The 15000-nt window shown below is 39.7% G+C and overlaps 1 protein-coding gene and 2 non-coding genes across 6 annotated transcripts in view; 1 reads left to right on the forward strand and 2 right to left on the reverse strand.

Moving 5' to 3' along the window:
* Window positions 1-10277, forward strand: part of LOC116040045 (aspartyl/asparaginyl beta-hydroxylase) — an 82468-nt gene extending 72191 nt beyond the window's left edge. For 3 of the 4 annotated variants that reach the window (XM_031285272.2, XM_031285275.2, XM_031285274.2), the window contains one exon: window positions 9873-10277. In XM_031285272.2, the coding sequence (XP_031141132.2) occupies window positions 9873-10023 (151 nt within the window). In that variant the 3' untranslated portion in view covers window positions 10024-10277. The remainder of the gene's footprint in view (window positions 1-9872) is intronic. The other variant, XM_031285273.2, reaches the window with a different exon arrangement.
* trnai-aau lies at window positions 2630-2703 on the reverse strand. The gene has a single exon. It is a non-coding gene; the product is annotated as a tRNA-Ile (tRNA).
* On the reverse strand, window positions 4372-4445 carry trnai-aau. Its single transcript has one exon. It is a non-coding gene; the product is annotated as a tRNA-Ile (tRNA).
* Window positions 10278-15000: the final 4723 nt, after the last annotated feature.

Below are 15000 nucleotides of genomic sequence, written 5' to 3' on the forward strand. Positions count from 1 at the left end.
TCAGCTCCTTCATACTTTCACCTACAGACACCAAACAAACTTTAAAATGTTCACAAAATATTCAGGTATTAGGCTATGGCTTTTCAGTTTGATATCTTTTACAGTTTTTGTGAAAAAGCTGTTTAAGTTTAGTGATCATTTCAGGATTTTTCTGCGTTTCTAGTTTTCAATCATGTCGCAAACCGTACTACTATGTGGTAACGTTGGCACCATCAGGCCGCAATGATTTGGCGCGAATGAATGCCGCCGAATCTGTCGCGTCATCTTGTGGTGCGTCAAGTGCAACGCATATTCCCATCCAACTAACTGAAACTAAAGTAATGAGCCAATTTTGTAAAATGTAAGTAGAAAGTACCGATATTTGTGTTAAAATTGTAAGGAGTAAAAGTAAAATGTCGGCACAAAAATAAATAGTAAAGTAAAAATATCTGAAAAATCTACTTGAGTACAGTAACGAAGTATTTGTACTTTGTTACTTCCCATCTCTGCACACAGCCGAGCCACAGCCTGAATATGAAACCTGTGATCTGGGGGAATTTCGGAGTGTCAGAGTCAGTAAATCAGCCAAATTCTGCTCTGAGTGTCGCGTAATTACAGTTTGAAAAACACTTTGGCGCTCAACTAGGTGGGCCAAAAATGACTGTGAACCTAAATTGATAGCGGGCCGGATCAAAGATTGCGAGGGGCTGGATTTGGCTTGAGATTTACACATTTGCTCTACGCCATTGTAAAGATTTATACTTGTGTGCTGGTGTGTCTGCGTCGATCTTAGGGCACAACTTTGGGTTCAAACATTGGGGGGGTTGAGATCGCCACTTTTAAGCAAAGTTGAGATTTTGAACGCCAAACACTTCATTTCCAGCATTCTGCTATATTTTTCTTCATGAAATTGTGATGCAAATGTCCTTATTTATGCAACATTATAATAGGTTTTTGGGGTGGGTTGTTTTTTGGTTATTAGGGGGGTTGTAAAAAAGGTCGAAAAAAACAACAAAAAAAACATCGGAAAAAGTGGCAGAAACGAGGGCGAAAAGCACCAAAGGCGTCGGCAAAAGTGACAAAAATTTCAGAAAGAAACGACAAAAACTATGTGGGACGGAATTTATTGTGAACCTAAATTTAAAAAAAAAAGTGTCCAAAAAAACCTTACAAAAGCCGTCAAAAATGTCAAAAAAAAACTTTAAAAATGCCGTCGAAAAAAGTGTCCAAAAAAACTTAAAAAATGCCGCAAAAACGTCGAAAAAGTGTAAAAAAAAACTTAAAAAATGCATCAAAAACGTCGAAAAAGTGTCAAAAAAAACTTAAAAAATGCATCAAAAACGTCGAAAATAGTGTCCAAAAAAACTTTAAAAATGCATCAAAAACGTCGAAAATAGTGTCCAAAAAAACTTAAAAAATGCAGCAAAAACGTCGAAAATAGTGTCCAAAAAAACTTAAAAAATGCAGCAAAAACGTCGAAAATAGTGTCCAAAAAAACTTAAAAAAATGCAGCAAAAACGTCGAAAAAAGTGTCCAAAAAAACTTAAAAAATGCAGCAAAAACGACGAAAAAAGTGTCCAAAAAAACTTGAAGCGACAAAAACTAGTTGGGACAAAACTTATTGTGACCCTAAATTGACAGCGGTCCTGATCAAAATCTGCGAGGGGCCGAATTTGGCCCCGCGGGCCTTGAGTTTGCCACCACATGTGGGCTACGTAGTAGGGCCCGTCTCTACTCGTAGATGCAACGCAGAACCATAAAACTGGATTTCTTGTTTTTTACTTATTCTCCTCTTGTCTTTGGTTTCACTCGTTCCCTTTCATCCACTTTCCTTAGTCCTTTCTGTTGATGTTCTTTGACTTAAGGCGTCTTTACAGTCGCCGTACCCGACCTGTCGCACGCCAATGTGACCACAAACTGACGTAGATCTCGCTGGCGCACCAGGATTTAACTATTTTTTTCAGCGGCACGCAACAAAGCGGAAACAGGAAGCATGGACGAGCTCGAGGGCAACGTGATGCCAGGACTCTCACAGTGACGGCTAGTCTCTCTGGTAAACTTACTGATCAGATGAGTTCTTTTATGGTGAATGAAAGGCTTGATCCCACCAAGAAGGTCATCCAATCAAATCGAAGCATTGACGTCAACGCTGCTGCCAGTTGCAAAATTACGAATCCCACTATGGCCACGCCAAGACCCGCCCTACGAAGCAGCTCGATTGGTTGGGGTTAGGCATTTGACCTCGAGTGGTTAAGGTTAGGGTTAGGGGATTGGTCAGGGGATAAGACCTGAACATGTAAGCATGGACGCCTGGCCAATAGTAGTGTGTGAATGCTATTGAAGGGCGGGTCTTGGCGTGGCCATAGTGGGATTCGTAATATCGCTGCCAGTTCTGCTGTTGTTTACCTGTTTCTTCTTCTTCTAGTCCGTAGAAAGAGCAATGTCTGTAGCCTTTCCTCATTAGCGCCACCTCTGTTCAGGAGAAGACTGCAACTAGTGTTGCGACCGCCACGCGCGAGTATAAATAGTTACGGTGTTCCCGTGACGTTACACTGGTGCGGGACAGGTCAGGGACGGCGGGTATAGCAGACGTCTTAACCTTAATTTGTTAGCACAGAAATTGTTTCAGAGTGTAACCCCAAAAGCTGTCTGGCCCGTACGGGGATCGAACCCGCGACCTTGGCGTTATTAGCACCACGCTCTAACCAACTGAGCTAACCGGCCACACCTACAGGCATCTCATTCCAGGAAAGAGTAACAACAATTGACTTAAGCTTTTTAATCATTTAAAGTGAAAATGTTCGGCAATGACTTGGGGGCGTCACATTTCCTGGTTCTCCCTCTTACAACAAGCAACAAACATGTTGAAAAAAGACGACTTAAACGTTGAAAAGTGTCCAAAAAACACTGAAAAAAAGCAACAAAAATGTTGAATAAAAGCGAGGTTAACTGTTCTGCTACAGAAAGAACAGGGGAGACATTTTGTTTCTCTCACTACGACTCTAGAGTCACTCTCTCTACCACACACACACAGTGTTACTCAAAAGCTGTCTGGCCCGTACGGGGATCGAACCCACGACCAGCACCACGCTCTAACCAACTGAGCTAACCGGCCACAGGGGAATGGCTGAGATCTATCTAGGGAGGTCCGGGGACATGTCTGCGTGTAATGAAAAAAGCGACAAAAAAATTGAAAAAGGCCACAAGAACATAGACAAAAGCAATAAGACATAATTTTTTTTGGAAAAAAGACGACTAAAATGTTGAAAAGTGTCTAAAAAACCTTGAAAAACAAGCAACAAAAACGTCAAAAAAAAAAAAGCAAGGTTAACTTTTCCTGCTCCAGAAAGAACAGAGGAGACACTTTGTTTCACTCGCTCTACCACGCACGCGCACACACACACACACGCACACACACACGCACACACACACACACACACACACGCACACACACATACACACACACGCTGGTCCTGCTATTATCGAACGCACACGTTCAAACTTCAGGGCAAGGTGTTCGCCAGTGACATATATATAATGGACCACCAGATCCCGTGTCTCTGGACGGAGACCAGTGAAGGATATTAGAAGATCTTTCCCGGTGATGGCTGAGCGTTACTGAGCAGCCTCCAACTGAGCTTGAAGACGTAGATGTGACGTGAGCAACCTGTCTGAAAGTTGGAAGTCTTCTGGTAGCTGTGCCAAGAGAAATCTCAATCATTCCCAATCTAGCAGAGACGGAGAGCGTAGGTATATGTAAGGAGATAACATGGACACAGGCTAATTATTGATCACTAAAATGATAGTTAACATTAGTAATTACACTTAAACAGCTAATGGAAGTCCAAACTGCCTGAGAGCTTCTCCTGTACTATACGGTAATTCCTCTACTATGAGACAGTAAGTCTCGTGGTTATGACCCAATCGTTAGCCTATTTTTATAAAAACGTCTGCTACGGAGCCATAACGTGAGCTACAAGGTAATGGAGCCTTTTATACATTGTCGTGTTTCTTTAGAAATAAACAATGGACAAATAGAGTCTTTAAACTCTTCAGATGTAAAGTTATTCTCTGTCAAAGTGACGTCAGAATGAATGGCAGTCAATGGGATGCTAACGGGAGGTGATCGTTTTGTAGCATCAAAATGGCGCCATAGGAGGTTGGAGCTCTGAAGCGGAGCTTAGCCCCTTGGCGTTCGCTCTACAGAACCATAAATCACCTTTTCTGTGAGAGTAATACTCTTCATTTGTTCTTTTCTACTTCATGTTTGTGTTTGTTTTTATTGTTTCCCTCTTCTATCTAGTTTCCTTAGTTCTTTCTTCATGTGTTTCTGACTTTCCCTCCTCGTGTCTCCTCATTGAAGCTGTGTGAGAGTGTAACCTAAAAGCTGTCTGGCCCGTACGGGGATCGAACCCGCGACCTTGGCGTTATTAGCACCACGCTCTAACCAACTGAGCTAACCGGCCACGGAGTAGGGGGTGTAACCCAATAGGTTCAACCTTGGGGGGGGGGTGTGTGTGTGTGTGTGTGTGTGTGTGTGTGTGTGTGTGTGTGTGTGTGTGTGTGTGTGTGTGTCTGTATGTATGTGTCTTTGTGTGTGTGTGTGTGTGTGTGTGTGTGTGTGTGTGTATGTATGTCTGTGTGTGTGTGTGTATGTCTGTGTGTGTGTGTGTCTGTGTGAATGTGTGTGTGAGTGTGTCTATATGTCTGTGTGTGTGTGTGTGTGTGTGTGTGTGTGTGTGTGTGTGTGTGTGTGTGTCTGTATGTGTGTGTGTGTCTGTATGTGTGTGTGTGTGTGTGTGTGTGTGTGTGTGTGTCTGTATGTATGTGTGTGTGTGTGTGTGTGTGTGTGTGTGTGTGTGTGTGTGTGTGTGTGTGTGTGTGTGTGTGTGTGTGTGTGTGTGTGTGTCTGTATGTCTGTGTGTGTGTGTGTGTGTGTGTGTGTGTCTGTATGTATGTGTCTTTGTGTGTGTGTGTGTGTGTGTGTGTGTGTGTGTGTGAGTGTGTCTCTGTATGTGTGTGTGTGTGTGTGTGAGTGTGTCTATATGTGTGTGTGTGTGTGTGTGTGTGTGTGTGTGTGTGTGTGTGTGTGTGTGTGTGTGTGTGTGTGTGTGTGTGTGTGTGTATGTCTGTGTGTGTGTGTGTGTGTGTGTGTGTGTGTATATGTCTGTGTGTGTGTGTGTGTGTGTGTGTATGTCTGTGTGTGTGTGTGTGTGTGTGTGTGTGTGTGTGTATGTCTGTGTGTGTGTGTGTGTGTGTGTGTGTGTGTGTGTGTATGTCTGTGTGTGTGTGTGTATGTCTGTATGTCTGTGTGTGTGTGTGTGTGTGTGTGTGTATATGTCTGTGTGTGTGTGTGTGTGTGTGTGTGTCTGTATGTGTGTGTGTGTCTGTGTGTGTGTGTGTGTGTGTGTGTGTGTGTGTTCAGTCCAGGGCCAGTAGTGGTGTGCTGGTCTCTCTGTCTGTTTGTCGGAGAGTTCCTGGTTCCACCACCGACTGAGACCTGAAACACACACATTGGTTTGAGGATACACACTGTTTTCATTTTTAAGCAGCGATTTGAGACAGAAACAAAAAACGATCTCCGTCCACCCGAGACTATCTAGGGAGGTCCCGGGACATGTCTGTGTGTATTGAAAAAGCGACAAAAACATTGTCGAAAAAACACTTGAAAAAAGCGGCAAAAATGTCGAAAAAAGTGTCCAAAAAAAACCTTACAAAAAGTGGCAAAAACCTTGAAAAAAGTAACAAAAACGTTGAAAAAAGTAACAAAACGTCGAAAAAAGTAACAAAAATGTCGAAAAAAGTAACAAAAATGTCGAAAACGGGAGGTGATCGTTTTGTAGCATCAAAATGGCGCCATAGGAGGTTGGAGCTCTGAAGCGGAGCTTAGCCCCTTGGCGTTCGCTCTGCAGAACCATAAATCACCTTTTCTGTGAGAGTAATACTCTTGTCGAAAAATGTCGAAAAAAGTAACAAAAATGTCGAAAAAAGTAACAAAAACGTCAAAAATGTCGAAAAAAGTAACAAAAAGTAACAAAAACGACGAAAAAAGTAACAGAAATGTCGAAAAAATTAACAAAAACGTCAAAAATGTCGAAAAAAGTAACAGAAATGTCGAAAAAAGTAACAAAGTAACAAAAATGTCGAAAAAAGTAACAAAAACGTCAAAAATGTCGAAAAAAGTAACAAATGTCGAAAAAAGTAACAAAAAGTAACAAAAACGTCGAACAAAGTAACAAAAACGTCAAAAATGTCGAAAAAAGTAACAAAACGTCGAAAAAAGTAACAAAAATGTCAAAAATGTCGAAAAAAGTAACAAAAAGTAACAAAAACGACGAAAAAAGTAACAGAAATGTCGAAAAAAGTAACAAAAACGTCAAAAATGTCGAAAAAAGTAACAGAAATGTCGAAAAAAGTAACAAAGTAACAAAATGTCGAAAAAAGTAACAAAAACGTCAAAAATGTCGAAAAAAAGTAACAAATGTCGAAAAAAGTAACAAAAAGTAACAAAAACGTCGAACAAAGTAACAAAAACGTCAAAAATGTCGAAAAAAGTAACAAAACGTCGAAAAAGTAACAAAAATGTCAAAAATGTCGAAAAAAGTAACAAAAAGTAACAAAAACGACGAAAAAGTAACAGAAATGTCGAAAAAAGTAACAAAAACGTCAAAAATGTCGAAAAAAGTAACAGAAATGTCGAAAAAAGTAACAAAGTAACAAAAATGTCGAAAAAAGTAACAAAAACGTCAAAAATGTCGAAAAAAGTAACAAATGTCGAAAAAAGTAACAAAAAGTAACAAAAACGTCGAACAAAGTAACAAAAACGTCAAAAATGTCGAAAAAAGTAACAAAACGTCGAAAAAAGTAACAAAAATGTCAAAAATGTCGAAAAAAGTAACAAAAAGTAACAAAAACGACGAAAAAAGTAACAGAAATGTCGAAAAAAGTAACAAAAACGTCAAAAATGTCGAAAAAAGTAACAGAAATGTCGAAAAAAGTAACAAAGTAACAAAAATGTCGAAAAAAGTAACAAAAACGTCAAAAATGTCGAAAAAAGTAACAAATGTCGAAAAAAGTAACAAAAGTAACAAAAACGTCGAACAAAGTAACAAAAACGTCAAAATGTCGAAAAAAGTAACAAAACGTCGAAAAAAGTAACAAAATGTCAAAAATGTCGAAAAAAGTAACAAAAAGTAACAAAAACGACGAAAAAAGTAACAGAAATGTCGAAAAAAGTAACAAAAACGTCAAAAATGTCGAAAAAAGTAACAGAAATGTCGAAAAAAGTAACAAAGTAACAAAAATGTCGAAAAAAGTAACAAAAACGTCAAAAATGTCGAAAAAAGTAACAAATGTCGAAAAAAGTAACAAAAAGTAACAAAAACGTCGAACAAAGTAACAAAAACGTCAAAAATGTCGAAAAAAGTAACAAAACGTCGAAAAAAGTAACAAAAATGTCAAAAATGTCGAAAAAGTAACAAAAAGTAACAAAAACGACGAAAAAAGTAACAGAAATGTCGAAAAAAGTAACAAAAACGTCAAAAATGTCGAAAAAAGTAACAGAAATGTCGAAAAAAGTAACAAAGTAACAAAAATGTCGAAAAAAGTAACAAAAACGTCAAAAATGTCGAAAAAAGTAACAAATGTCGAAAAAAGTAACAAAAAGTAACAAAAACGTCGAACAAAGTAACAAAAACGTCAAAAATGTCGAAAAAAGTAACAAAACGTCGAAAAAAGTAACAAAAATGTCAAAAATGTCGAAAAAAGTAACAAAAAGTAACAAAAACGACGAAAAAAGTAACAGAAATGTCGAAAAAAGTAACAAAAACGTCAAAAATGTCGAAAAAAGTAACAGAAATGTCGAAAAAAGTAACAAAGTAACAAAAATGTCGAAAAAAGTAACAAAAACGTCAAAAATGTCGAAAAAAGTAACAAATGTCGAAAAAAGTAACAAAAAGTAACAAAAACGTCGAACAAAGTAACAAAAACGTCAAAAATGTCGAAAAAAGTAACAAAACGTCGAAAAAAGTAACAAAAATGTCAAAAATGTCGAAAAAAGTAACAAAAAGTAACAAAAACGACGAAAAAAGTAACAGAAATGTCGAAAAAAGTAACAAAAACGTCAAAAATGTCGAAAAAAGTAACAGAAATGTCGAAAAAAGTAACAAAGTAACAAAAATGTCGAAAAAAGTAACAAAAACGTCAAAAATGTCGAAAAAAGTAACAAATGTCGAAAAAAGTAACAAAAAGTAACGGCCCGCATTTCAGTTTAGGTTCACAATAAATTTAGGCCCACCTTTTGGGTGCTTTTTCTGCATTTTTGATGCCTTTTCCGGTGGTTTATGCGCTTTTTTAAAAATGCTTTAGGGACTTTGTTTTAACGGTTTTGACTCGTTACTCAATGTTTTACCACGTTTTCTGAAGTTTTTGGCACTTTCTGGTGTTTCTGTCACTTTTTCAGACAATTTTGACGCTTTTTTTTGGCGCTTTTTTCAACGTATTTGTCGCTGGCTGAGGAACTTTTTTGCCGAACTTTTTTGGGGCTTTATGAGGCCCAAAATATAAGTGAGAAGACTACAGTATATGAGACATGCAATAATACAGTCAAAATATTTGACTTTTTCTCTTAAATAAACACGTCAATAATCTCTACATGTCTGGCCCTCGATGTGATTCTCATTTTCCAGTGTGGCCCTCTGGGAAACTGAGTTTGACCCCCTTGCTTTAGAGGCTCCGTAAAAAAGTATCCAAAAAAAACTTACAAAAAGCAACAAAACTATCGAAATAAAAAGCATTGCAAAGGAACCCACCCTTTGGCCGGAGCCCAGTAGATTATTGGGGAGTTGTAACGTGTAAATTATGCCGTTGTAACCTGCCGTTCTCTGTGTTCAATAGGGTTGGGTACCGAAACGCGGTGCCAATAGGGCACCGGTTCCGACCTAAACGGTAGTAACGAGACCGAATAAGAACGAAAATTTCGGTGCCTTATTTCGGTGCCTGACTTTCCACTCCACTCACCAGCAGGTAACGTTAGCCTAGCTTTAGCTAGCAGCTGGATTAAACAGGTTAAAATGCTGACAGCTAACATTAAACAGTGTAAAGTGTGACTGTATTTCAACAGTCTGCTCTGCAGCGCAGCAGATGCCGACGTCGGAAAAACACAGACGGTGCGTTCACTGAAACTGGTAACGTACAGCCTCGCGGTGCATTCAAAGTTATTGTAAAATACCCTTTTCCCATCTGGTGGTTGTTTTTGTCATTCAACAGCAATTTACTGGTGAAATAAGTTATTGTTTATTATAAGTTATAGTTATTACATTACTATTAAATCATTTAATTTTGACCATACGGCCGTAGTAATAAACAAGTTGTTCTTAAATGTCGCCGACTGTTGTTTAGTACTCTTCTTTTTTTTTAACTTTCTTAAAAAGTATCGGTTCAGGCAGCGTTTAGGCACCGGCACCGTTTTAAAAGTACCGCTTTAGCACCGGTATCGAAAAAAAAAAAAAATGATACCCAACCCTAGTGTTCAACACTTGAAAAAGGCGGCAAAAACCTCATTCAAAGTTGTTTGTTCAAATGTGTGACTAGATTAAATATATAATAAACAAATACAAATCTTAAAGTCAAGTTCATAAAGTAACTTTTTGATTCCCAATCAAGATCCACTGGTAAGAATGGCTTTCCATTGTTAATATGGACTTAAAAACTGTTCTGAAATGCAGAATAATAGAATTTTAATCATGTGATAAAACATGCGATTAATCGTGATTAATTATAGAAATTCAACGATTAATTTTTGCGATTAAGAAAATGTAATCGTTTGACAGCCCTAGTTGTAACGTGTGAATTATGAATATGTAACGTGCCGTTCTCCGTGTTCTGCGTCTCAGGGAATGGGAGGAAGGTAAAGTCCTCATCTTCGACGACTCCTTCGAGCACGAGGTCTGGCAGGACGCCGACCGTTACCGGCTCATCTTCATCGTGGACGTGTGGCACCCGGAGTTAACGGCGTACCAGCGGCAGACGCTGAGCCCCATTTAGACGGACGGAACCACGGCAGACCGGTAGGAACAGACAGACTTATCAGACCTGACGGTTCTTCCTCCGTGGATTAAAACACGGACTGAAGGAGTCGGAGAAGACGGACGTTTTGACCGACGGAGCGGGGACGGGTTTTTTTTTTTTTTGTGTGTCTTTTTGTTCAGGAGGAGAAACTAAATAATTCTCTGTCGAAGGATCAAACCGTCAGACTGAAGAAATGAAAATGTTACTACTGACGTTACAACCTTTCGCCCCAAAAACGCAAACATAGGGTACTTGTTTTAGCCCGGATTTAACCCGGGTTAACCCTGTTTGGACCGGGTTCAACGTACCAGCTGTCATGGTGACGGTTTCTAAACGTCACGATTGTTTCTCTCTTTCTCTCCTCCTTCCTCTCTTTCTCTCCTCTTCTCTCCTTCTTCCTCTCTTTCTCTCCTTCTTCCTCTTTCTCTCCTTCCTCTCTCTCCTCCTCTCCGTCTCTCCTTCCTCTTCCTCTCTTTCTCTCCTTCCTCTTCTCTTTCCTCTCTTTCTCTCCTTCCTCTCTTTCTCTCCTTCTTCCTCTTTCTCTCCTCTCCTTCCTCTCTCCTCTCCGTCTCTCCTTCCTCTTCCTCTCTTTCTCTCCTTCCTCTCTTTCTCTCCTCTTCTCTCTTTCGTCTTTCTCTCCTTCCTCTCTTTCTCTCCTTCCTCTTTCTCTCCTCTCCTTCCTCTCTCTCCTCCTCTCCGTCTCTCCTTCCTCTTCCTCTCTTTCTCTCCTTCCTCTCTTTCTCTCCTTCCTCTCTTTCTCTCTTTCCTCTCTTTCTCTCCTCTTCTCTCCTTCCTCCTCTCTTTCTCTCCTTCCTCTCTTTCTCTCCTTTCTCTCCTCTTCTCTCCTCCTTCCTCTCTTCCTCTCCTCTCCTCTTCTTGTTTTAGCCCTGATTTAACCCGGGTTAACCCAGTTTGGACCAGGTTTAAGGTACCAGCAGTCGTGGAATCCTTGTGATGGTTTCTAAACGGTCTTTTTTCTAGATGTGGAAATGTTTCTGGAAAGTTCCCGACGTCGTCTGCAGAGCCGGCTTTCTTCTTTTCCCAAACGTCACGATTTGTTTCTGGGTCTCGACCCCTAAACCATCTCTCTGCTCTCGCAATCTCGTCAACGTTTTGGAGATATTTTGGAGATATTTTGGAGATATTTTGGAGATATTTTGGAGATATTTTGGAGATAAATGGTGAAGTGAGAGTTGAAACTGTCTCCTGTTCATGAAAGAAGAGAAGAAGCCTTCATGTTTACCACCGTGCTTTTTTATTTGTTTGTTCCATTTTTTTAGTTTTTCTTCACGTTTGCACAGAAAACAACGAAACTCAAGATGTTAAAAAAGATGATTTATATTTATATTAAAAACAAATAAAATAAAAATCTAAACCTCCAAAAAAAGTGTTTTTGTTTCTTTGGATTCCGATTTGACTTTGTGTTTGACTGGTTCTTCCTCTCCTTCTTCCTCTCTTCCTCTCTTCCTCTCCTTCTTCCTCTCTTCCTCTCCTTCTTCCTCTCTTCCTCTCCTTCTTCCTCTCTTTCTTCCTCTCTTTCTCTCCTTCTTCCTCTTTCTTCCTCTCCTTCTTCCTCTCTTTCTTCCTCTCTTCCTCTCCTTCTTCCTCTCTTCCTCTCTTTCTTCCTCTCTTTCTCTCCTTCTTCCTCTCTTCCTCTCTTTCTCTCCTTCCTCTCTTCCTCTCTTTCTTCGTCTCTTCCTCTCTTTCTTCCTCTCTTCCTCTTTCTCTCCTTCCTCGCTTTCTCTCCTCTTCCTCTTCTCTCCTTCCTCTCTTTCTCTCCTCTTCTCTCCTCCTTCCTCTTTCTCTCCTTCTTCCTCTCTTTCTCTCCTCTTCCTCTCTTTCTCTCCTTCCTCTCTTTCTCTCCTCTTCTCTCCTTCTTCCCCTCTTTCTCTCCTCTTCTCTCCTTCCTCTCTTTCTCTCCTCTTCCTCTCATTCTTCCTCTCTTTCTCTCCTCTTCCTCTCTTTCTCTCCTTCCTCTCTTCCTCTCCTTCTTCCTCTCTTCCTCTCCTTCTTCCTCTCCTTCTTCCTCTTTCTCTCCTTCTTCCTCTCTTCCTCTCCTTCTTCCTCTCTTCCTCTCCTTCTTCCTCTCTTTCTCTCCTTCTTCCTCTCTTCCTCTCCTTCTTCCTCTCTTTCTCTCCTTCCTCTCTTTCTCTCCTCTTCTTCCTCTTTCTCTCCTCTTCTTCCTCTCTTCCTCTTTCTCTCCTATTCTCTTCTTCCTCTTTCTCTCCTCTTCTCTCCTTCTTCCTCTCTTTCTCTCCTCTTCTCTCCTTCTTCCTCTCTTTCCTCTTCTCTTTTTGTCATGTTTCCTCTTCTCTTTGTTTTCCTCTCCTTGTTTCCTCTTCTCGATTTCTTTTCTTTCTTTTCTCCCTCTCCTTTGTTCCTCTTCTCGATTTCTTTTCTTTCTTTTCTCCCTCTCCTTTGTTCATCTTCTCTCCTCTCGTTGTGTCCTTTCCTTGTTTCCGCTCATCTCTTTATATTCTTTTCTCTCTTCGTTTCTTCTCATTGTTCCTTATTTCCTCCTCTCCTCCTCTCCTCTCCTCTCCTCTCCTCCTCTCCTCTCCTCTCCTCCTCTCCTCTCCTCTCCTCCTCTCCTCTCCTCTCCTCTCTGTAGTCTGTGAATTATTGTGCCTGTGTTTAGAAAAACATGTTGGCTTTTCAAAATAAAAGCCCTGCGGTTAAATGAAATGCAGCACAGTCCGTTGGTGTAAATGTTTACTTCTATACATTCATTGAAAGGAAATACATTACATTAGTGTAGCCCTGATGACGAGTCCAACACACCGCACACAATCATGACCAACCTGGCCTTCATATTTTACAAATAATCTACACTTTATCAAGATATTTTCAAAGTAAAATCATCAACCTGCACATGTTCTTAACCCTCTGAGGTTTAACAGCATTTAAATATATCTTCTTAAATTCTCCTTCTAAGGGTTTTTGAGTTATTACTGATCCCCGTGTGTTTCATATCAAAATGTTCAGAACAAACTCAGCTTTCTGTAAAGTTCCAGAGCGATGTATAAAGAGATAATTTGGCCCTAATGCGGAAACATTTCTCAAATTTCTTGTAAAAAAAAAAAAAAAAAAAAAATTGAAATGAAATGAGTTTACAAAAGTCTTGGTTTCCCAAAAGTAGCGTACACACACAGAGACACACACACACACACACACATACAGAGATACACACAGAGAGAGTCACACACAAAGAGAGAGACACACACACACACACACACACACACACAGAGAGAGTCTCACACACACACACACACACACACACACAGAGACACACACACACGGAGACACACACACACACACATACAGAGATACACACAGAGAGCCACACACTCAGAGAGACACACACACACACACACACAGAGTCACACACACACACACACACACAGAGACACACACACACACACACATACAGAGATACACACAGAGAGCCACACACACACACACACAGAGAGACACACACACACACACAGAGACACACACAGAGACACACACACACACACAGACACACACACACACACACAGAGAGACACACACACAGTCACACACACACACACACAGACACACACACACACACACACAGACACACACACACAGTCACACACACACACACACACACACACAGAGACACACACAGTCACACACACACACACACACACACACACAGAGACACACACACACACACAGAGACATACACAGAGACACACACACACACACAGACACACACACACACACACACACACAGAGAGACACACACACACACACACACACACACACAGAGACACACACAGTCACACACACACACACACACACACACACACAGAGACACATACAGAGACACACACACACAGAGACACACATACACAGAGACACACACACACACACACACATCTTTCGTCCTCAGAGGGTTTTAACAAGTCTTTTTTTTTCCTGATTTCTGACAGAAAATAAAAGTATTTACGTCGCAGAAATTGAAGATAATTTGACTTTGAATATCTCGGGATAAAACTGGCCAAGTGTGTGACTTTCTTTGCAGTGTAATAATACTTATAACAATAATGTACAATCTTCATAATAATACTAATAATCAGTTACAATAGAAACAATCTTTCCCCCTTCTTCTCTGCACTCGAGGTTAACGGTGATGATTTGGCATCCTGTGTGTTTCGCTTCACAGCACTATACTTATTATTATTTATTATTTCAGAAAGAAAGATTTCACTCTGGTAGAACGGTATTTTATTTAAAGTTTTCATGCATGTGATCCGGTTATAGTATCTTTCCCGATTTGCCTCTGCGGTTTGTGGCGACATGTGCGGTGCTTTTATTTTGAAATGCTTGTGCGAAGTTGTTGTTTTACATGAAGAAAAAATGTGAAATTATTCTACCAAAGTGAAGTTTCTTTCACGAGCGTCGACCTTCCTTCCTTCCTTCCTTTTTTTTTTATCACTGAGTATGTTTCCTCCTCCTTTTGACTCTCTTTCTCTTTCAGATTATCGGGACATTAAAGTCAGTTAAATGCAAAGTATTTTGATTCATATTTTTAAGGAAAATACTCCAGCAAGTAGATGAAGCCGCCATGTTACGGGGGCTCAAAAAAACAGAAAAAAATATATTTTAGATTCACAGCTCAGAAAACACGGAAGATAAATCCTCCTCCAAAACATTTAAGGTTGGTTTCACCAACAAGGATTGTTTTTAACCCCAGATTAAAGGGTCATTTCGTTGTTTTTTTCAACCTGGACCCTATTTTCCTACGTTTTTGTGTCTAAGTGACTGATAGCAACAACAATAAATAAATACAACACGCTAAATAAATAAATAAATAAAATATGGTAAATAAATAAATAAAATATGGTAAATAAATAAGGTAAATAAATAAATAAAATATGGTAAATAAATAAAATATGGTAAATAGATAAATAAAATATGGTAAAT

The sequence above is a fragment of the Sander lucioperca genome, chromosome 14 (genome assembly GCF_008315115.2).
Source record: "Sander lucioperca isolate FBNREF2018 chromosome 14, SLUC_FBN_1.2, whole genome shotgun sequence".
NCBI classification, from domain to species: domain Eukaryota; kingdom Metazoa; phylum Chordata; class Actinopteri; order Perciformes; family Percidae; genus Sander; species Sander lucioperca.